The sequence below is a fragment of the Heliconius melpomene genome, chromosome 1 (assembly GCF_056956725.1).
Source record: "Heliconius melpomene rosina isolate 202511_hmr_F chromosome 1, ASM5695672v1, whole genome shotgun sequence".
Classification (NCBI taxonomy): Eukaryota; Metazoa; Arthropoda; class Insecta; order Lepidoptera; family Nymphalidae; genus Heliconius; species Heliconius melpomene.
In genome coordinates, this window is record NC_140389.1 from 10,291,339 (window position 1) to 10,314,368 (window position 23,030).

General features: G+C 33.2%; 1 protein-coding gene across 1 annotated transcript in view; it reads left to right on the plus strand.

Moving 5' to 3' along the window:
* The window catches only part of mib1 (E3 ubiquitin-protein ligase mind bomb 1), a 113,569-nt gene that overhangs the window by 32,103 nt on the left and 58,436 nt on the right, over positions 1-23,030 (plus strand). The window contains exon 11 of the mRNA XM_085207567.1: positions 5,472-5,623. Within this exon, the coding sequence (XP_085063693.1) occupies positions 5,472-5,623 (152 nt within the window). The remainder of the gene's footprint in view (positions 1-5,471; positions 5,624-23,030) is intronic.

Here is a 23,030-nt window from a genome sequence, read left to right on the forward strand (position 1 = left end):
AGGAGAGCCAAGTTAAATATAAAAATATGAGATCTATATGAGTGCTGAGTTCTGTGCTTACTCGGAATAATATTCAAGCTCTAAATTTCACTTTTTTATGTACAGGTTCTATTATATATGTAAGTAAGTGTACTTCTAGCTTGTGCTATGGACGATAAGGCTAATATTTGTTTTAGTGTTTGGTGCTAGAAAATAGTCAAGTCAAATTTAGAGCTTGGAGCTTTAGAGATTCTTCTTTTCTTTATCTCTATGAAATAGAATCGCGGATAGAAGTCCGTACAGTCCGTAACTATAAGCGATACAGTCACTAGAAATAGTTTTATTTTACGAATAACACTCTTACTTGTTTTCTTATTATCATAAATACGATTATATACTTTAAAATTAAAACTGAGATTTAAGTACTAAAAAAAAATTGGTGTACTACAGAGTTGGGCGTTGTTCGGCGCTAAATCTTGCCGAGTACATTACCGTTTTCCAATATCTAAAGCAAAGCGCTCGCCGCGACCGCACTTCTGGAATAACAAAGAACTGCGTGGTTGAGATATTGGGCCACTAATGGACTGTAGTATTTATGAAACGACCTATTTTATCACACAACGCTCTTCTTGTCTTTATTTGCCCGAAACAGCGAATAAATAATATATATCTTATTTAGTAAAGCCTCTTTGATTTAGTTAATCTAAGCCAAATATTAATCAAGGCTGAAAAAGAAAAATGTTTTTTTTTATAAAGATAGATAAATACGTATCTAATAAATATAAATACGAGTATATATAATTTGAAACATATATCATTGTAATTTATTGAAGTGAAATAAATACGTAACATTTTTATTACAACAGCAATAGATGTTTATTCAATTTGTACGAGATACGTTACGAGCGATGTAGTGTAGTGGAGATTTAATTCCATACAATCAATCAAGGCCCTGATGAGGGTGCAGCAACCAATATGGATCTCGCACTACTTAACTGGTTCAACCAATCCATAATTGCCACTGATATAGATTGGCAAATTAATTTACTCTACTAGCGATAAATACGAAGCAACATCCCTACATCGAATGAAACTATTTTGTGAATGTGACATTCGAATTATTAATAATACTATTATTATTTTACATTTTTCTTTTTATTGCATGTAAGATATCTCTCTAATAATCTACTTAGAACGGTGTGTTAACTTAAACTTAACTTATTAGTATTATAAATAATTCTATGTTATTGACATCAACAAAAAATGTTTAATTAATTCCCTTAGTTAATAAGTCACTGGATTACAGAGACTGGATCTCAATGCCGCGGAAATATTTTATCTTGTACCGGATTTCCATAAATTTAAAATGACCCCACGTTCTTATTTGGCAGCTTTCCACTATGACTAAATGAATTTATTTTGTAGTTGAAGCCGAGTACGTGTTTTTATGCAGCTAAATTGATATAAATTATACCTACATCTATACATTTTATTATGCTCTTTATACTTGTGACTTGTTTCTTTGGTTATGGGGAACAGAGTGTCTCAACACTAGGTTCCCTCTGCCTACCCTGCTGTGTGCGGGATACATTAAATGTTAAAAATATATATTTGATAGAATATATAGTAATTTTATGATTCTATTTTACTATTTTAAATGCTCTTATAATTATTTTAAAGAAAATTGTTAGTATGGAAATTTATATGAATGCTTAATAGATAATATTAGGAAAAAATATGAAGAAAGCCATATTTTGATGTAAAAGCGGACGCATCTCATTGAGTCGAGGAGTTTTCTTTAGGCATTAAACGCGAATAGGACTGAATAATTGAATATTCTGTTTAAATTACACGGTAATGGTCTATATTACTATATTAAATATTATAATTGACAGACTAACTGATTATATATTTATATATGATTATTGTCGATGCACATTATACATTTAACCAGCCAAGTACGAATTAGACTCGCCGACGAGGGTTTCGTGTTAATTTCAAGATTGTAGATCAACCGGAAGTATAAGTTATAAAAGTTAACAAACTTAAGTTTGCGGACGTATGAACTCATTTTGTAAGGAATTATCAATTAATTAATTAATTATTTTTTTGTGCTTTATTTTACAGTCGGGCAACAAAGAAGTTCTATTCTCTCTAAATATTTTTTTTGGGATACGGAACCCTAATATAGATTTTTATTTTTATGTATTTGAATTACCAACAGCAACGTTCAATATATTTTTAGCTTTTCACTGTATCACGTACAGAACCAAAATATTAAATATTTCATACCCTCGAGTGGGAATCGAACCCACACGTATGCCTCAATTCTTCATGTTATTTCACTTTATTTACTTTTGATATTTTAGTTTTAGTTTTACTTTTAATACGAAAACAACAAGAATATTGTACATATTTTTTCCGGTCTGTTTCATTTCATATTGCCCGCAAGTTTTCCATTTGAAGAGCTAGTTGGACTCAATTTCTTTAGTAAATTCAAGTCATGCATAATATAATAGGTATCTTACATCTAACTAGATGAAAACAGTTTTAAGATTGAATGAATTTTCTAAACTATTTGTGCCAGAAGTTTTACTCACTTCCCGATATTAAACGTTTACGAAATAACGGAATTAACGAATTGGCGGAAAAGTATGCCTATGGCATACGAAGTTATGAATCATCTTTAATATCACTGCTTTTTAATCGTGATTTAAAATAATTACAAAAAAGTAATATTAATAATAATAATTATGCAACAGGCATAACTTGACAAAGTTACATAATTTTTCGTCCTTAAATATACTAAGTACGGGCTATTAAAACATGATTCGAACCAGGCTAAGGTTGGAAGCTTCCTATGCAATATTCGTTATAAATCGGTAATTTCGACTTAGATGTAAATATATGTTATCAACGGGCGTCGCAGGGTGGGCTGTAGTAGCCTCCATCATAAGTCAGCGCATACTGCAATGGCGCGCCGCTCCCTGACGCCGCGCTCTATGGCCCGTGAATAATCCCCCCGTAATACTAGACGTAATGGTTCGGAATTAAGCAATTAGTTGTTTTCTTTCTGCCTCGTCTATAATTAACCTATGCGTTAAACTGATTAATATAGTTTATCTGTGGACATAATGTCAAACTTTCAAACGCTGACGTCACATAATTAAAATAAATGTTAGTAAAAATAGTAAGTCATATTTGCATAAAGTCTATGGTATCACAGCAATTAAATAGGCATCGTTATGTTGGTTATTATCAGACAAATATAAAAAAAGAGAAAATTAGAGTATTTAAGGAAAATTATTATTCAAAGTTTCAGTTTCGGTTAGATCGTCGGGTACCAAATAAAATTGATTATTATGTTAAAAATGCAGTCGTGTTTTGAATTTTATTTTTATAACTATTTTTATAACTAGTTAAACGATAATTGAGAGATGTTTAAATTTTAAACTACAAGAGAAGGTGACAAATTTTAAAGATTTAATTTAAAATTTCTAGACGCGTGTGTTATGGGTGCCACGGGTGTTGTAATATTCGTAAAGTACACGCTCTACACCAGTGTCTCGAAGAAGAGGGGCGCAGCTTATATGCACCTGCGGATATTGCCACGTAAATCAAATTTCTTCTCAGCGCTTCGCCTCTGATATTTATAGTGGACTATTGCGACATTTCATCTGTAAATTAATGTAAGAGAATCGTTTCACGTTAGTATTATATATTATCATTAATGGTTTTATGATAACACATCACAATTGTAGATTAGGAATATTATATTAGTTAGTAAATAATTAGCTTTAACAAGGCCGTGTTCAGTATACCGATGGCATGAATAACAGGCCGTAACGGCCATCTATATGCCAATAGGATTAATATTTAATGCTGCTATTCTGTGCGGAATTACACTGACGCTGCGGTTGAGCTTCCCCTGAATTACTGCCTACTGACGTTAGCTGTTGTTGGCGTCACACGTTTTGTCATTTGTAAAAGTAGAAATATTATATGTCATAAAACGTTATCTGCCGCACCCAATTACAATATGGCGTCTCTTTTATAAAATTAAATTTCTCTATCTAAAAATTTCAACTGCACCTACATGAAATTTATCTAATGCAGTTTCCGTTTCTAGTAATGTAAAAATACCGGAAAATAGAATTACTTTAAATACTGATGACTACTTGTTAGAAGAGAATAAATTTTCCCATAGTAATAGCTATTTAGGGTTTACCCTAGAGCAATTTATAGGATACTTTTCATCCCGTTGGTTAAAGCAGTTTTTGTTGGAAAAATAAAAGATATAAACAGTCAAACTCAAAACAGTCGGCTACTCGCAACTGTTTATTTATCTTTCTATTTAATTTTACCATTATTTAGCTTTAAAAGAAAAAAGTTAATTCATAGTTCTTTTATGTAATTTAAATATTATATTATTATATTAAACGACAACATATGCAACATTAGATAACAAGAAAATAGAGATCTGAAAATTTAAATCTAATACGTTAAGTGCAAAAGAGTAAGTACACGTACAGTAGGTTATATTTCTAAATCGTATATATGAAGTTAAGATATATGTATGAAATAGTAATATTCATTTACATTTTTCACACAAAATACAATCAAGCAATATATTACTTGTACAATTCAAGAATAATAATACAAATTAGCTTTATTAATATAAACGAAGGAGCTAAATTTTAAAAAATTATATATTAAGTATATGGAAAAAAAAAACAACCTTTTAAGTGCTACTCTAAAAGAAAAATCAGTCATCTTACAGTATCTTGCAAATTAATTGTGGAATGACAGAGCACAATGCTCGTCTCTTAATGCACGCTCACAAAGCGAAACGGCTCGGGCGGCACCGTAGTGGCACGTAGCAGTGGTGATTATGATAATGACGCGGTGGCCGCGCTTTTTGCGCCTTCCAGGAACACTACAAATCTCGACACAATTTGAGATTTTGCCTGGTCCTGCGCTACGAGTTGCATCGTAGCGTAGCGTAGCTCCTTACTCGCCTTATATTAACTACTGAGACGCTTATAAATTATGCAAGTCTCCATAATCTACGTCCTAAATGCCTTCTCTGGCGCCTTAAATATTCATTTGAGCGGTTTCATTTTTTAGGATTCCCGATATTCGAAATGCCGATGTTATAAAATTATGGTCTTTTCATGTAATTAACTTTATATTTTTGTTTTTATTTAAATTTCTACATATATAATATATACACTTACATACTTATTATTAATTAAAACTATCGAAACAATAGTGGTAGTGAATATAGAATAATATTTACGTAACTATTAATTAACTTTTACTTGTTATATACAATCTTCACACAAATCACAAGAAGCTATATTTCTTTTATTTTCAATTCTCATTTGCCTTTTATATCTGATGGAGAGATGTGTGTATTCACCAAGGATCTTACTACATACATTTTCTGACCACTCTAGCTATATTATTATATTATATTTATATGTTTTTAGGACTCTGAAGGTGACACTCCCTTGCACGACGCAATTTCTAAGAAGCGCGACGACATATTGACTTTGCTGTTGGACCACGGAGCTGACATGACGCTAACAAACAACAATGGATTCAACGCTCTTCACCAAGCTGCACTACGAGGCAATCCAAGGTATTCTTTGCAATTATTCGTTTTTAATTATTTATTAAACTTAGTTAAGTCAAATTGATAAAAATATATTACGACGATACTTACGAAAGGGAATTTAAAATGTTATATAGAGGCACATATGTATATCCCGAAATTCTCAAAAGATCTTTATTTTGTAGTTTGAAATAAAGGTAACGTCGCTGGTTGTCCGTCATTATCCCTAGGAAAATGGGTAGTTATGAGGCATCCGCACAATAAACTGCTACGCGCCTATTACCGCGGCCGACAAGCGTCTCGTGTGACGTTTTTATTACTGCCGACCACATACAGATGTATGTAATATATATCATTATGTGAAAGTAAGTGTATGCCCTTGCCATTAGGACGACGCTACAGTCAATAATAATAAAAACACAACGTATATGAAATATACAGCTTTTTGGCTATGATTGATATTTTCAAAAAAAAATCTATTATTTTATTTATATTATTCTATTAGGTTAAAACCGAAAAGATTTAGAAAGTTAGAGAATTCTTCAATCACGCTAAATTTGTCTGGCTATTTGAACGAGAGAACATATTTGAATTAGATTGTAAGACTAGACGAATGTAAACACATATTTACATACGTATTTTCATTTGAGGCACTCAATTACATGACTATACATTACCACGTAGATGAAATTGAGTTAAAAGGTATATAAAATACAATCTTCATTTTAATAATAGTTTTTAAAAAGAAATATTCAAGTTTTTCAAGTATTGTTTTTTTTGTATAAGAAACTAAAAAGATACAATACTAAAAAAACCTTTTTATTAAAATACATACTGAACCGGCAAAAAAGTAAAAAATTATAAACCTTTTAAATACTAATACCATGTTCTTAAACCAATTATATAACATATTATATAACGTTATAATAAAGAAATCCTTAATTCAACATGGCGATGCGTGAATTTCTAGGAAGTTTATTTTATCACTGGAGTTTGTTTTATCACAATTTCTTACAATTTAAGCTAAATTGATGAAAACAATTATAATAAATAAATATACGCGTCAATTATTTTTTCAACGAAATGGTTTGATATTTTAAATGCACACTACTAAATACCATTGATAATGTTATTTATTAAATTATTTAAATGCATAAACAAAAACATATACATTTATCTAAAGACTTCAATTAAACGTATTTTATGAATCAGTAAGCAAAAGTTACGTAGAATAATGAATCTCCGTTAGAGAGTCGTGCGTAAAGCGGTTTATTTGCAAAGGGTCCAGCAGGCTTAGATCAGCGGTGGCCAGAGATATTATTCAAGTCACGTGACGAGTCCTAGGGAAATAATACGAAATGCGACTACGTGACCAGTTCATTATATGACGTAGCGGTTCGCGATCACTCTTAAAGCTCCTTCGATTTTGAGACCTTTTCTGATTTAAAATTTTATATTTTATTATCTAGTCACGATAAGCGCGACAGGTTGTAGGTTCGATTCCTACTCGAGGAAAGTAAGTATTAAACGCTAAACGAAATGCGTCCGAAATTTGGCGGTGTTTTGTAAGTAGCATTTTATAGGCATGTATGTATACTGAAAGTTGGTTATATTTGTATTCTAACTTATCGTTTTCTATAATCATTCTCTATCGACATCGACAGATCAACATCTGCTATGAAGTAATAAATTAAGGAGATTAAGAAGCAAAGTTCGTACCTTAATCTGTTTCTGAACAAAAGCGGGCACTAAGACTTAGATCGCTAAAAAGTTTTTTTAAGATTGTTGTTTAATGGTAATCGAATAGAAGATTGTCGTAAAACGTTCCCGATTTTATCGCAAAATGAGAAGTCGCGAGCGACTTTTCCTATTCGACAAAAACGTTCGTTTCCCCTAGAGATGTAAAATCGTTTTATTTTATTACTTCCGCCAGTATATCGTTATATCAGAAGTATCCATCCTCTTCGGTTCGTGGAATTCTTAATAAAAATCAGAATGAAATTTAATTCAACAACTTTGAATATTTATTAGCAAAAAGGTTCAGTAGAATATTTTTTTAGTTTCCTCGTTTCCCTTTATTAGATAGTTGTTGAACTGAACTCAATAAAGATATGTATATATATATAAAGACATTGAAGCTCAAAATTAGGATACTGAATTATAAACTTGTAATCAATTTAATTATGCGATCGCATGGAATGGAATCGAAATTCGTGTATTACACAGACGCATGCGAAGCGAGGCGCTGCGTCATTACGTCTGATTAGAAACAGTTATCTCGTGCGGTTATCGTTACAGCCACCCTAACGAGCCCTTGTAAAACTTCTACTGTAATTTCGTCATATATAACGACGATGATAAGGTTCCGGTTGATCATTTGTGAGAATTATGTATTCATTCCTAACTGCAGTAAAATGATATTGTTAACTTGTTTGGGAGATATGTTTAACGGCGTCCATAAACTTATAAGATTCTTATCTATAATTTATTTATTATGAACCTTTTGAATTGTACTATTTTTAAAAAAAACTTTTAGTTTGTATTTGGCTTTAATTATTACCTTTGTAAATCAAGTTAAATTTATAAACAATTAATGTGATTGTCTTATTCGGAAATATTTGGCGGATTGTGTTGATTAATTCGTCGCAGAACCCGCCGAGCTCGGATGGCGTGAGCAGCGGAGCAGCTGTGTCTAGTGCGGTTCAGTTCGATAAGACGGTATCCGCGCCCAGCATTAATCGTGAGCTTAAATATTTTAACGCGTCGCAACATTGATTTATTCGGAGCGTAATCTCAGCTCGCGGGTTGTTTGTTCTTCGGCTCCAAACGTATAGGTAAGATTAAGCGGCGCACTGTGCTCCAAATACTCTCCCAAATAATTTACTTTGCCATTATCATCCTTCTATTTATAGGGTATATTATGTATATTTTTGTTTAGGTTTCATATACATATCTACATATACATGTGTATAGGTATATACATACATACTGGAATTTTAGAATAAAATTTTGTCAGCAAATTTTCATGTTTCTGTATATGAATATAAAATAAGCTCAACGCTCCGATACGATTTATATGGTCATTGTTCCGCGTTAATTGCAGCGAATGGAACAAAGTGCGATGGCACCGTACTATCCGAACTCCAATTGTAATCCTCTATGCTACAGTAGGTACAGCCAATATGATACGAGTTACATTATATTGCTACGATATATTCGTGTGATGTTTGAAAATTGGTACGCGTATTTTTTTTATTTCTTAATTAATATTTAGAAAAAAGTATTTTCACAATATAAATAATCGTTTTGGAATAACAATTTTGGCGAAATGTGTTAAAAAAATAGTGTTTTTTTTTTATAAATAAATCTGATAAGTGACAAACACCGTAAATGTCATTTGAATAAGTCATAATATATTTAAAAAAATAACTCCAAATACGTTATAACTAAAGGAGCCGTGGCTAAAATAAGTATGGCAGATTTATTATATTCAACCCACCGGCATCTCTTGGAAAAGCGGAGCTGAGTCAAACTAGAAAGGATGGCGCGGATGCGGTGGAACGATGGTGGACGGGGACGAGCCGGGGCTGGGGGTGGTCGCGGGCGGCACTGTTATTGTGCGACGTTTGATTTACGCACGTACCGCTATCACCCTTTTGTTTGGTCAAATACAGAACACTGTACCAGTTCCACTCTTTAATGTTGAATGCCTTTTCACCCTTTACTTGTACAAAAATAAACATTAGTATTTTATTATTAAGATTTTAACTAATATGTTTCAAGTAAAATTATTATTTTCATTTTATTTTCCGACATTGGTAGGCTTTTTTCTATGATAGTTTTGAATATGTGTTACATAGTATTGCAGTAGTGTGCTCGGTGACTACTAAGCGCTTCGTTTCGTTACCCACAATTAGCAGTCCTGCACACGCGAGCAGTCCGCGTCCACACACTGCCTCGCCCGCCCGCCCGCGCTCTCCCCAATGTACTGCGGAACCAGCGAATAAATTCATTTGTACGCAAATTGTATCGGCGCTTGCAATTAAAACTTTGTTAGCGCATGAGCTAAGATAAATAACACTAATACATTCTGCTTATTGTGGAAAGTTGTCGTGTACTCGTATAGAGAATATATTAATGTTGTTCCTAATTTGTTGGACAGTGGTGTTCGACCTCTCAACTTTCAACATTAACACCTTTAACCTACGTTAAATATTTTAGACCCTTCATTAGCAGAAACTTTATGCCCAAATCATTTAATTAAATTATTGTCATATTCATCCAAACAGCAACTTACATATGGAATCATTTTTTTCGAAAACTATCAATATTTGACTGTTAAAAAAAATTAATATTTTTTTATCTTCATTTCAATATTTTAAAATGTTACATTGACTGGTCAGTCACAACGACGCTTTGATAGAGAATCTCACCATTAATGCAATCTAATTCAGTTCGACTCTGCGGTTTCAGGCGAAGGCTAAGTTAGAAATTGATTCCAATAGTTTGTAGAAGCGAGCAAGTTCAGCAATTTTGTCGAGGTCATACGACGGTGCATTTGATAATTCTAAGAGTATCATATCTATTGCTTTCGAGTTAAACTTTAGATTTACAATATTTTATACTCGAAAATATGTAACTTACCTACTGAGACTGTAACTGTTTAAAAACATGTATTTAAATATAATATAGTTAAGTAAAGTAGGTAATATTAAGAGTTAAAAACACATATATTTTTTTTATAAAAACACAATTTGTAATGATCCCTCAAGAAATTCTCTCGTAGTCTGCAGATGTCCGTATTCTTAAAGTGGATTAAATGGGGTCGTAAGTTATCATCAACAGCCATAAAATACAGGCAGTGTTGAGTTAGACTACGATTTACGAATCGGGAATATCGTATTTTACTAACTTTGGAAACAGGATATAAATTAAAGCACTCCTCTAAGTGCACTTCTCTAATCAAAAGTTGCTATTTTCTAATTTTCATTGTTTGTTATTTGATATAAATTTTGAATTATAATTTTTTTTTATACTTTGAAATATTACATTGTAATTATTAGGAAGTTTAATTTAACAATATCTCTTTGTGAGTTTGAATTTCTTTACAGGTAACTTTTAAATATTTTCAGTATATTCTGTGTAAAAGTAGTTTAAATAAACTATTTTTTTAATAATCATTGCTAGTGCTCTCTTGTCCATATATCTACACTACGGCATCTTCTCATTTTACATATTAACACGGTATATCAAACAATCGTCATGGCGCAGTAGCACAAGCGTGTGACTCTAAACGCGACATTTAGGTTCGATTCTCACTAGAGGAAATGAAATGTTTCATATTTTAATTTCTTCGCTCTGGTACAGGTTGGCAAGGAAAAAGCGCGGCGTTGAATTCCGCCACTCAACACGCAATGTCCCGAAAAATTGTCTAAAAGTGGAAATAAGTGTCCTAACACTATGTTCCCTCTGCTTACGTTGACATAATTTAAAGAAACAGATTATTCTAAGTTGTGCTTTGTAAGATTATTAAATCGTTCAATTATATCGATCGATGTCTTCAAAGGAAATAGTGGAAAACTTTTATCTAATTCGTTTCGTTTTTCTGAACGGAGAAGATTTTCTTTAGTAGATACAGAGGTTCATTAGTGTAAGTTCGGTTCATTGTGCGCGGATGCGGGTGTCGCTGTGTACTCGCTGTTACGTGCACGCCTCGTTCCCGGTCTGTCTGGGCGTTCCGTTTCTTTGTGTGCTTTGCCATTGTTCTATTCGCTAATGTTGTTAGTGCACTTTTTCAGCGACTACCCTAATTTAATGCCTCTCCTCTCCTTCCTTTTGCGAAGAGACTCGGTCTTCCGTTTTCCGCGAGTACCCGCTCCCTTTACGTTTAAGACGTCCGCATCGGGCGACTGTATTTAAATTAGATACTTAATCACTCGAGTTGGTCTCGTGTTCTTTATAGCTGTTGTTGTCTTCATTCATTCAGTGCTTTAATATCCTTATACATAAATCTTGATGCTAATTGATTTAATTAATTCCATTGCTATTTTTATATTGTACAAAATTATAAGAAAGGCATCATGAAGCAGTGGAATACTGTCTTATTACACACGGGGTGGTTGTGGTGTGTGTGGTTGTCAAATTCGGGCGAAAAGCAGAGAACAGAGTGTCGAGATACTCCGTTTTCTCTCCTTACCGCCATGTGTAAGATACAATGCCTAGCTAAAAAAATATGCCACAAAAATCTAATTCCTAAGGTATGGTAAAGTGTGTAAGTATTTTTCTTCTTCGGAAAGCTTCTGATAAATACAAGAAAATAAAGAGTATTTACAAGATAACATCAAAGAACACTGCGCTGAAGTATCTTAAAATAAGATTTGTGATATATTGCAGACCACAAATGGAATATAGAAAAGTATGGACCTAAGGGAATATAGAGACGTCGGTCGCGCCTAGACCGCTAACACCCACTCAAATTGTGTAAATATGAGCAGGGTAATAAACTCCCGACGAGTGCTATGCTCGGATTTGCCTGTTAGAATGTTGTACGTGCATCTCCCCATCTGCCCACACCGCTCTCCTTATCCTTGCGCACATACCAAACTTCGTCGTAGTCTGCTCTAGGCACCTTTCAAGACGTTACTTATTTCTTTGAAGTATTTGAATAATTTCAATATGCAGATTTTTACGTTTTAATTTAACGTTCTTTAGTAATAATGGAAGAGTATATTAAATAGTGTAGTGTCAACTTACTTTATAATATAAATATTATATAGCCCATTCCTCAAGTAACGGGCAAGTTAAAGAATTTGAGGCTCCCTTTTTAATAGCTTAATTTTATATATTTATATGCCTCAGGACTAATTAAAGGCTTACTAATAATATTAATATACTTATGATTTTAATAATGTTAGTATTTCCGTAATACTTATTATATTGTTTACTTTGTAATAGGTTTTATTTTCTCCATATACAATGAAACTAAGCATTCGCTGAATACCATCAGTTAATTCCATGAGCAAGCCATTAACAAGTATATTTATTATGATTTGACTTAGCAAGAACAGTTAAACCTTGATTATCACAACGTTTCTTTGAAATTGTATGTATGTTTAGGATACTATATAAAAAAATGAAGGAACGAAGTGTCTTAACACTAGATTCCCACTGCCTACCCTGCTGTTTTCGGCATACAGTGTGAAGTCGTTTATTATTATTTTAATTTTAATTCAACACTTTACGATCTTCAGTCTATTTATAATTATTCAAATATACATAAATGCCTATAGAAATTGCTTGCTTATTAAATAAATAAATTTCATCCGCAGAGTTTGTCGCATAGTCGCAGGTTGTATGCGTTCACCTATTAATTTCTATGCTAAGCTTAGTGGATCAGTGTCGACGCGGCCGCCCCGTATGTACCCTATGACGCATAGCGCGGCTCCGCAAAAGCTCGCTTAATGAAATATTCGAGTCGCGAGTGAAACGGACGTCGCCATTCATCACAGGTGACGCTCTCGCTGTACCACTTCCGTGTTGTTTATCGTTTTTCCAAAAAAAAAAAACTTTTTTTAATTAGCTCGGATATTATAAGAAATATGGCTGGGATAAAGATAAAACATTGAAACACCTTTTAAATATATTTAAATGTAGATTATTTATAAGTCACTCGAGGAAATTAAATATTTATCTACATTTATATAATAATTTCTTTGCTCTAGTGTAGAGGCAAAGCGCGGCGTTGAATTCCGCCACTCAACACGCAATGCCTTCAGAGTTTGGTGGAAAGTGGGGAACGGAGTGTCTTAACACTATGTTCACTCTGACGACCCTGCGTGTGCCAGACAAAGTATGACTACAGTACCACCTGTCTGTACTGAACCTCCTTTATTATGTCTGAGTCTGATGCAGTAATGAAAAGTCAAACAAGTGATATGTAAAGAAAGCATAAATATTTCGATACTTTTCGCCGAGAAGAAAGAAAAACGTCTCTCAACAATGTTTTACGCGATATTGCCAATCACTCACAGCTCGCGTCAGTTGGACGTAGACATATGTACAAGTGTATCTTTCTTTCATGCACGCCATTTATCTTGATTGGCGCGAAGATTACTTCTCTAACAATCTTTATTAACGCCTTTATCTAAGCTTTCCTTTTTTTTCTTTTATGTTATTATTGCAAATTCTATGAATTTAATGATATAAGATTAGAACTGGCTATTTTAGAAATTTTATTTCAATTCTGTTAAGACCGTAGCGCAGGGCACAAGGATGTGATTGTAACGCGACGGTTACGAGTTTGATCCTCACTCAGGGTAATGAATTTCTTCACTTCTTGGTGCCAAGGCAAAAGCTAGACGTTGAGTTCCGCCACTTAACACGAATTGTCTTAACAGTAGGTTCCCTTTGCTTACCCGGCTATGTGCATGATAATGTGTAAAATCTTATATATTTCAATAAATTTCTGTACGCACAAAATTATTTAAATTCAGTATATTAAATAAGAAACGACAGAATGTAACGGGTCACGTAAATAACATAACTTTGTTGCTAACGTCATTACGTCTGACGTGAAAATAGTAACTGAGCAACGTGACCGCAATATCAACAATCAATTGTTTTATATTTTATCGCTAGCGATCCTGACGTGTCTCGCAGAAACTCTGATTCTACTCAAATACCACACGTACGCATCTCGCGATATATAGTAATTCAATACTGAAATGAAACTATAAGAATTTCATATAATCTTATTAGGAACACAATTATATACCTAAATTTTTTTAACTAGTGATAAAACCAGAGGTGGTTTCTCAATTCCACGCGTTTTGTATATTTGTTTTATGCTTAAACTCTAATTTCTTCTTACTGAGTATTTCTATTTTAATTTTTTTTTATATGGTATAGCCTAGAATTAGCTACGTCGAAATTCTTATGCACTTGTTACAACTTATTTATGTTGTTATCATCTCTGTAGTTTTAGCATGATTATATCTCCAAAAAAAATAAAAAATAAAATTTTCGAATATTATCTTAATAACTAAGTATAATTTAGTAATTTTAAGTCATTGGCATCAAACAATTATTCATCAAAAATCATTAAATTACCTTAAACTGAAAGAAGTGAAATTCAAATTAAATTAACAATGCGGTGTGAAATCTGAAATGATAAATTAAAATTTGAAAAAAATGCACGCGTCCTGACGTTCACTGAATTTTTTTAATGTATGCATTACATTTTTTTAATATATTTTTTATTATTTATAATGCATAAAAGCCAGCAATTCCTTATGTTATATGTATAAATACAATAGTCACATGCATGTAGTATTTTTTATTAATATTTACGTTTTGATAACATATCCATCGATAGGCGTACCTACTCTTCAATGGGGTTTTACGTTACCTGTAAAGTAAAAGAGAGGTTACAAAGAAAATCGCAATAACTTTTGGCGTGCAAAAAAGAGCATGACTTAGAGATTATTTTATTATCAGTCAAGATGACAGCAGTATTTTTCGCGGCTACCGGCCGACGCTGCGGCGCCAGCTCCCTGTCGTTTATCATTCACTTTGCCATGCTGTCGTAGCCCCTATTTATTTATGAATACATTCTTAAAAAAGTGTCAAGTCATTCATTTGTTTATAATCCAACGTATCTGGTAAAGGAAAATATAGCCAATTAAAAAACCGCTTACCTGATTAACTCATGATAAAGTAACTTAATTCTTGACTCTGTGTAGTGATACAGGGTGAGTCATATTGAACTTTCCGATTTCAATAAGGTGTGTATTAAAAACAAAGCGACATGCAGTAAAAATTATTTTATTGTTTGAAAGCACATAACATGCAGTTTTAATTTAGTTGGTTTTAAAAATGATATCCTGTAAATGTCTACCTCCATTGACCACACACTGCTGAAGCCTTTCCCGGAAGTTGTCCATTACTCGTCGAGTCATATTCAGCGGAATAGCATTGATTTCTTCCGTGATTGCAGCCTTCAGTTCATCGATGGTTCGGGGACGATGCGTGTACACCTTTTCCTTCAGGTAACCCCAGAGAAAGAAATCGCAGGGGGTTAAATCAGGTGATCTCGGCGGCCACCCAACGTCACCTCGCAAAGAAATGAGATGACCGGGAAACATTTGTCGCAGGATTTCCATTGAACGCCTGGATGTATGGGCTGTAGCACCATCTTGTTGGAACCAGATGTTATCATTGTCATGATTCTGCGTTAATTCCTCCAATTTCGGTTTCAGAAAAGTTTCAAGCATGTCGCAATACCGAGCAGAGGTAACTGTGACGACTTGACCATCTTCTTCAAAAAAATAGGGACCCCACACACCAAACTCTGCAATCTTGTATGGGTGAAATTTAAGGTCTCTATGCAGTATTCTGCGGACACTACTGAAAGATAATCCTAGTGAAGCGGCATGTTTCCGAACAGAACGCCGAGGGGATTGTTGAATTGAAGCCCGCACTCTATCCACGTTTTCCGCTGACGTTGACGTCCTAATTCGGCCTTGTGGTCTTGTTTTTAATGCTGATGATGTTGCTCTAAAATTTGATACCCAATTTCTGATTGTTGGTCCAGTGGGAATGGGATCACGTCGACCAATAGCAAAATGTAAACGGAACGCACGCTGTGTTGTGATCACGGAGCCGCCATTTTTAATAAACTCTTCAACTACGAACGCACGATGTTGTCCCGACCAAGCCATTGCTCACACTAAAACTGCATGTCATGGCGCGTCTAATGACACCATCCCCACCCTTCTACTCCTTCCCTTCTTCGTGCAACGTCCTTCCAAAACCGGAAAGTTCAATATGACTCACCCTGTATAAATGAATTTTAAATAAAAACAAACGTGTGATCGGTCAAGAGTTGTATTCTGCTACCAAATACGCATTTGTGTTTCCTAAAATAAGCAAAACTAAATTTTTAAGAAAGTTAATGTAAATCATAATTTTCAAATTTAAAATATATAAGTACATCATACCTATGTAATTGTTAAATAGATATATAAACTAGATCATAACTGGAACGGCAAATAAATTATTCCTTGGCAACAGAAATCTTTCACTACTTTATATCTTCACTTATAAAACTGTCACATATCATAATAAATATTTATTTCATTGTTCTACAATATTATAAAACTTTTCCATTCCTAAGTGATTGACAGTCAAAGCACAGAAATAAATTATGGACCTAAAAAATGCAGACTTGTCATGTAGGTTGAAGGTTTCGTGGAGAGGAGAAATATGAGAGGATTTGCCGAAATTCCCATGGGAATGGGGATAAAATGATATTTTCAATTATATGTCTTAAATGCAAAGAAAGTTGCGGGCAACTACTATTATATCATAATTTTGAAATATTTATTATATTGTTGATCTCTGCAGTACATAGCTCAGCGTCGGCGCTACATGAAACTCGCGTCAGCAGCACGTGAACCTTCACGTCGTTCTCCTTTTACTTCCACGTTTATTATCAAGTGATTGCCTGGCTGCGTGATCCGACTTACCAACTATCTTTTTGAAGCGAAAAGACCGTTCCTTTTCAAGATTAGTAGACTTTATATCTTTTTTATAGTATGTTCTATGATTACAAGACAGTATGTACAGGATACCTCATCTACTACGTCTTTATGCCTCAATACTGACCAAACATTCATATATGACTAAGACTTACAGATAATAAGCAAACAAAAAGTAAAGTTCACTTATTCTTTGGAAGCCTTGTAATAAATATTTAATTTATTTATTTATTTCATATAATTATTTTTAGTAAAACTATTATATTATAAAAAATCACATTAGAATAGCAACAGATTCATACCATCCATAGTTCAATGTGTCATTATTATCATTTGTGTAATATAACGTGTATGCTATGTCGCTACTTTGACAGTTAGTAAAGAAGCGTCTGATGTCGGCGTGCGCGGCTTAATCGCTCAGTGTAGCGATATTGGCGCCACAGCACATTGTCAGCTACGAGGAAAATTGCTACTTCTCTCGTCTCGTTTTCGCGGTCCCCCCTATGTTGTAATTCATTGTAATTGTATTCCTCTTTCTTTTGAATAACAACAATGGTTTAATATTTATTTAGTTTTATAGCCTTTCTCAACTATACGTGAAATTTATAACTTAAATAAACGCAATATGTTGCGGGTTCGATTCTTACTAGAGGAAATAAAATCTTTAATATTGTCGCTCTGGTGACAAGGAAAGATAAGTGCGAGTTAAATGCCACCAATCAACACGCAATGCTTCCATAATTCGGCAGAAAGTAGGTAGCGGAGTGTCATAAGACTACGCACTCTCTGCCTACGACGTCAAGCTGGTGAAAAAATGTAATAGAATTTTATGTACGAGTACAATTATTTGTTACGATGAGCATAGATGATGCACACTTATAAGTAATTTTAATTATAACTTTGATTTGAGATTTATACACATAAAATTTATATAGTAAAGTTAGAAAAATATGTTTCCCATTTCATTCTTATACCTACCATTTTTCTTTAATATTGAAACAAAATATCATTAAACTATAGCGTTACCTTAGCGGAGCCTGAACTTGTCATATCCGTCGGGTTACACCTTGCTCGTACTTTTTATATTTGGCATCCAGTAGAGCGTTTATACAATAATCCGATATTGACAATCGTTTTTATTTATTTTTTTAATATAAAACGAAATTTATTAAAAATGCTAGATAGACAGACACAAGTAGTAGATTTCCTAATTATTAAAACGGCAAATAACGGTTAATTAGGATTTTTTTCACTACTATATTATTGTGTTAATAATATATTGTTCATTTAAATTACGTATAAATTCGTATTTACGGAATTGTATATATATTTGTGAAAGTACAAAGTATTAACAAAGAGTGCGCCAAATCTTGCTAGCTTCTGGCCGAGTCTCCCGGCCCAATTACACAGTTCGTTACCCGCTTTGGAAAGAAAATGAAAGATAATAATGATGGCTTGCCGCAAAACACACAAAACTTTACATCTCTAGAGAGACTTAATTATTTATTATATCATTTAGTTTAGAAGGCGGTAAGAAAATGTGTCATAATTTTATAAAAATATATTTATAAATATAATAATAAAGTTTAACGTAAATTTTTTTTATAAGTTAGGCTAATTTTTAGTCTTATATACTTTGGCTAGCCAAAATATTTTTAGATTATTCGTGGGACGTTGAAAAATTAGCTGAATTGCATAAGTTCACTAAACCAACATTTCACTTCGGTTCAATTCAGTGCACACACAGACTTTAATACTAACATTTTGTGAAATAAATTGTAAACGTAGTTTTCTAGCATATTATAGATTCATATCCAGTACTATATAATATTGAAAAGACATTTAAATAGAGAGATACTTGTCTATACATTTCGATGAGATTTTTGATTCACGACACCCAAGCGACGATTAATGTCTCCCTGTGCCGGTGTATTCAGAAACAGGCACACCTGCTGAATTTACGACGCTCGTAAATTCATTGTTATTCACTCCAATAGTTCTGATGCAGAATTCTCTTTATTGTTACCTTCTCTTATCAAACGTAGGGTTTTGTTCTTATAAGAGGGTTTGTTCTTTGAGTACTAACAGATTTCATGTATATTTTCAAATGAATTAAGTTTTAGTTTTTTAAATAATAGTTAAGTTAATTTAGAGAGATAATAACCACTATAGACAAAGCATAAAGCTAAAAAATAATAAAATTATCATTTATTTCTCTAGATATAATAAATGTAAATTTCACTTCACGCATCGGTACTCAAAGTAAACTATACACATCATGGTTTCAATATTGCAAATTCCATAATCTATATTGTCTCGCACGTGTGAAGAGAATAGATTTAATATTAGATCCAAACTCGAACATAGGAACAATCGATTATTGAATGCAAGAATCATGAATAGAATACTACCTCTATGTGCCCATGTGCAGAGGAGTGCAGTTTGGTGGGTAATTGTAGTAGTAGATTGTCGTGGTCGAGTGTTCGGTGGTGGTTCATGGTCCACGTGGCACAAGATTGCGGAGGCGCTGTTTGCTCTTTGGCGGAGCCCACAACGGGCTTACGGTTCAGCGAGCCGTGCGGCGGCCGCGCGGCCTCTCGGGTCACGTCGCCGGCCAAATTGAAATATCCCCGCTGCCTTCCACTCCTTGCGCACGGCACCACATCGCCACCGCCTCCCCACTTCATATACTCGTAGATACAACACTGTGCCAAGTGTCATATGTAATTACATATATTAAAAATATAAAAAGTGCAAGGAATTGTTTTTGAAAATATTTTTTATCAATGTTTACTTTCTTTATTATTAAATTTCAGATCTATTGTTTAATAAGAATAATGAATCAATTTCAAACGTAATACAGTAATTTGGAAATAACAATTTCATAAGTTTTATATCAAAATATTAATATTAAATATAATGTATCGAGACGGTTTCGAACAATTCAATTTCCGTGCGCAGACAGCGGCTAAATTTACGTGCGCAGATTTACATGCCAACGAAATAATTTGCAAATGGTGCTCGAACGTTTCGTCTACATATATTTCATGATTTATTTCAAGAATTTTACAGCTTTACATCTAGTAGTATTACCTCTGCCTGCCTTCCTGGTGGTCTGGTTTCTTTCATTACACTTTTTTAACGAAGAGATAAATATTAGCGATAAGATAACGCAAATTGATTTTATGGTTTATTATTTTATATGTATATTGGTAACCCCATATTTTACAATTGATATATTGTCACGATTTTCACAGATAGCATATTTGGCTTAGCCTTTTTTTAAAGGGAAATCGCTTTCATAAAGCAGACTCGAGTTATAGTGGAAGTTGTCGTTGACCGTGTAATTTAGTTTGCATGCGCAAAGCAACTACAGAACGAGTTAAAATAAGTTTGCAAAGAAATTTTCGTTAAAGAACTAAAGAATATAAAATAGAGAATGCATTTTTATAAATTTAATAGGATATATATTTAAATTAGGTTCTTACAATGATAAATAATATTTTTATATTAAATTATTGTGTCATGTGTTGAGTGCTGAATGATTGAAATCAACATTATTTTATTCATTTAATTAGTACAAAACAAGATACAGAATAAAAAACAATAATTATATGCATATATTACAACAAATATTTTTGAATTAAGAATATATATAACACTTATTATTAAGATTTACTCTAAAAATATAATAATATATGTACCACAGTATATTTATGTATATGCGTAGTCGTTAACTAATAAAAATAATAAGAAATAGATCAAGGCACATTGTTTAAATCGATAACCTTTGTAGAGGTGGTTGGCTTGCGAAGCCCCTTTGCAGGTAATCCTGCCCACTTGGAGTTATTGCCGCCGAGGGAAGGAAAGATTACCTCGACGGGAGATAAGGAGGTCGACGGGGCTTGGAGTGCGATTGTCCCCGAGTCAGGCGTCGAATTGTGTCAAGTGAACCGGCAAATTGAACGGCCGAACCTTCTGGATTCTCTGTTCACTAATCGTCACTAAAACAGCTATGCCTATCTCTCCCCTCTTCTGTCTTTTAATTACTCATTAGAAAAAAAACCTCCTTGTTAATAAAGCAAAAATATTATCATTTAAAAATAGGAAGAATTTAAGTTTAATAAATATTTAATTCTACGCCAAGTTTAAGTTTAACGAAAAAATAACATATAAAACATAAGCCCGTAGTAATCAGCAAACCATATAAAAAGTTAAATCAGTCCACACATAGTATATGAAATAAAAAAAATGGTAATTTAATATTGAAAACTGTAATGCCATTGGATAAGGTGTGATTCATTAACCTAGCAAAATTCTGAGTGACGCTAATGATAGGGCGCTTAGCAATCGTAGCCACGTAGCGCCTTTCCAATTACGAGTGCTACGAGGGCAGACGGCAGGCGACGGGCGGCGGGCGGCTTCGGCCTGAGCCGCGCCGCGTTCCATTCGTTACGGGACGTGCCACTAACATCTGCAGCCTCTATAACCTCGATAATTTGCTTTCCATTTTTCTTATTGACTCATCTTTTTCTGGAATACAAGTGAATAATAAATATTATTATATATGAAGAAGTAATAGTTATGTGTTAATATTTTCATATTTTATTATTGTATGTTTATATGAAATGTTTTATTAAATATTGCTTCTTTTTTTGTAATCTGTTGTTGAAATATTAATCTTGTTTTATAGCTTCACGCTTTATGCGTGTTATGTAGCGGAATTCAACGCCGCAACTTCTTCCTGCTTTTGTTATTAGTAAAAATAAGAATAACAAATACATTGCAATATAAAGAATAATAATTTATTTTTACAATATCAATATTCTATATGAAAACACATAAATATTATACAATTCGTCCAATATACAATGAAAATTATAAATATTGTCTATTTTTACAACATGATACTAGTAAGAATTATAAAAAAAGTTAGTAAATGAAATTAGAAAATTCAACAAAACACTCCACGTGGAATTCTGTGATAAGGTGAAACTTTTCCCTGCTCGCAAATTACACTGAATTTCGTTGATAGAGAGAAACTTTGTTGAAATGAAATCACTTGTACGGTCTCTACAACGTTTCTCTGTTTTACTTTCTGCCAAGTCACCCTATCGTGATTCATGTCTTTTGGGACGAGACTAAAAAAAGAACTAAATTGAGTTTCGTTTCTCGTTACCCTAATTTAAATTTTAAATTATCTTGCGTAACTTTTCTTATATTTATCCTTTTACTACACAAAAAGAGTATGTTGCTTGTAAGATATTTAAATACATAAAAATTTAAGCTTATTACGATATTATATACTCACTGTAAGTATAATTTAGTTAAGTTGATATGTTATATTTTCTTATTAGTGCGAGTGATAGGACTCAGAAGCGTTTCTTACGAATTGCTTGTGATCTTAATTTAGCAAGTTAATTAAGAAAAGATTAGACAAGCTGTGTTACTTAATAACTGTAATCGATCTCGTATTTACTACTTCAAAGTAATGTACTGACATATATAGAGAAGTAGCGGTTAGCACCAGAGCTCAGCGCGGATTCAATGCAACCACTAGATGTATACGAAGTAACGTCGTTCCATTATGATATTGCCCACTAAGTGAAATTTGTTTTTACGAGCTTCATAAAAGTATGTTTTTTTCCACCAAGTCTCTCGGAGCACAACTGTTCTTACTGCTTATCTGAAATTTGAATGGAACTTAAGTTTGCTCCATTATCCTCGTAATGATATCCATTTGTTTGAGCGTTATTTTCATTTCAGTAAAAAGAATGCCACAGGTTGCGATGAATTTACACTTTGTAGCTAACTCGCTCAGTTTTTATCGCAATAAAAAAAGAAAATCATAATTCAAATTTTCCAAATGGAATTAATGAGCCATGTGGCTGTCATAC